Raw genomic sequence first — 1,963 nt, 5'->3', positions numbered from 1 at the left:
AAGGTGACATAAAAATAAAAACATGGAATGAAGTTCATTTCTGGTGTCATTCCATTCAGGTACAGCATGAGCCCCATGATCTGCAGAAAATACTGTCATGATTCATCACAGTAAAAAACACTAAAAACTTATTTAATAAAAGAACTAGATGAACTAGGAAGCAACCGTCAGAAAGATTTCAAATTAAAAGTATCCTTTCCACCAGCATTAAATAAATTCAGTCTTCTTATACGCATATTGATTTAAAGTTCTGAAAGCATTTTTTTCTTGTCAAATTAGTATAAGATGCAAACAAGAATGAGCTATTATATATAGCGCCAATATTACCTTATTTAAGCAGATTAACTCTTGCTAATTATTAAATTACACATCTGGCCTGGTGCATGTTCTTAGTTCTCAAAATGTTCTAATTAGCTATTTGAAAGTGTTCAGGGTGATAGCTGAATATTCGCTGTGCGTAAGGGTCACTGTCCGTTGCCAGTTTTTGTCCCGTGTAAGGGTGGTAGCTTTCTGGATGAAAGCGTTCACAGTGAAGGCTAATCCATTCTCTTTCAGTAGTGTATCTTTCCGCTTCGGCCAGTATTCTAGTGAGAGCCATGATATAACTCAAAGCCATCTGAAGGGTCTCATACTTGGACAGCTTCTTATCTTGACCCCACTGTGGAACCACCTTTCTCAAACGATCGAAGGCTGTGTTCAGTCCTTGCATCCGTCTTCTCTCTCTGGCATTGGCAGCCAGTCTTCTCTTTGCGGCATTCTCCATCCTTTCCGAACTGCACTTCACAATGCAGCCCGGTCCACTTCTGCACTGCATGTCTGATTCTACGCCTGAATCCAAGTGGCTGGATTTACAGGTTTTCATATTCGATGCAGCTTCAGTTTTACAGAAAAAGATTTTAAAATCAGGTGTCTAAAAAGTGGCAGGGAAAGCACTCGTGAGTAGCCTGTGCGCCTCTTGAATCTGTTTCCAGATATCAATGACGGGTTATTTTTCTTATTGTCTAAAATAAAAGAAAAATTAAAATAAAAGGTCTTCTGGTTCTTCTGGAGATGTCTGAAAATTCTTATTGTTTAAAGAAAGAATAAAGAGTTTTTAATGTCTTATGCTTTCATTCTTTTCATTTCTTTAAAGTCAGAGAGAGAAAACATGAAATCTCCATTCTCAAAATGTATGTTACTGAAGAAAACGGTCCATTTAATCCAAAAAGGATCTTAATGGATTAAAAACACATTAATTCCAAACGTCCATTTCAGATGAAAGAAGTTCTGATTCAGTTCAGTAGAGTACTTTGAAATGCTGAACTGTGGCGATCTGAGACATCATTTCGTAACAGAAATCTCTCCTTTCTTGACTCCTGCCGGCAGGCAATGATTGTGTCTTACAGACAAGATGAGGCTTTATAGAAACTGCAAAAGCGAAACAGGTGGTAGCAGGTGGGCGGGCGGCACTCTGCTTCCATCCCAGTACCTTCCCACCCTGGGAACTACAGGGGGAAAAAAAAACCCCAAACAGTAAAATCCGAACATTACAGCCTTCATCTGTTGAGAAGTCTTCCAAAGCCATTCTGTCCAGCCCTAACAACTTGCCATCTGGAGTAGTGTCTGGCTGGCCTCACAAGACTCTGGGCAGTTAAGCAAAAGATCCTTTCAACGGATAATCTGTTGCAACTCAGGGAAAAAAAAAATCTCTGTGCATTGTCGTAGTTGTACATTAAAACATGTGAAAATTCTGGTTAGATAGTATCAAGAGTAGAAGAAATAACAGCTCTAATGAAACAGAGGAGAACTAGCTTAATAGCATATGGCCAAGAATACTACTGTTTTGCACTAGCCAGGACCAAAATAAGTAGATTCAAATTATTAGAAACCATCGGGATTCACCATTTTAATACTGTATAAAGTACACAACATTGCAGAAAGAGTAGTAGCTTGAGAAAAGTGGGTATTATGTATTTGCATGTCA

At 38.6% G+C, this 1,963-nt stretch overlaps 1 protein-coding gene across 1 annotated transcript; it reads right to left on the bottom strand.

The window, feature by feature from the left end:
• Positions 1-395: 395 nt before the first annotated feature.
• ATOH7 (atonal homolog 7 (Drosophila)) lies at positions 396-886 on the bottom strand. Its single transcript, XM_010151985.1, has one exon. The coding sequence runs from the start codon at positions 860-862 to the stop codon at positions 407-409; it is 456 nt and encodes a 151-aa protein (XP_010150287.1). The 5' UTR covers positions 863-886; the 3' UTR covers positions 396-406.
• Between the last annotated feature and the right edge of the window lie 1,077 nt (positions 887-1,963).

The sequence above is a fragment of the Eurypyga helias genome, unplaced genomic scaffold (genome assembly GCF_000690775.1).
Source record: "Eurypyga helias isolate BGI_N326 unplaced genomic scaffold, ASM69077v1 scaffold26585, whole genome shotgun sequence".
Lineage (NCBI taxonomy): Eukaryota > Metazoa > Chordata > Aves > Eurypygiformes > Eurypygidae > Eurypyga > Eurypyga helias.
This window is presented reverse-complemented; position numbering and strand designations above follow the sequence as displayed.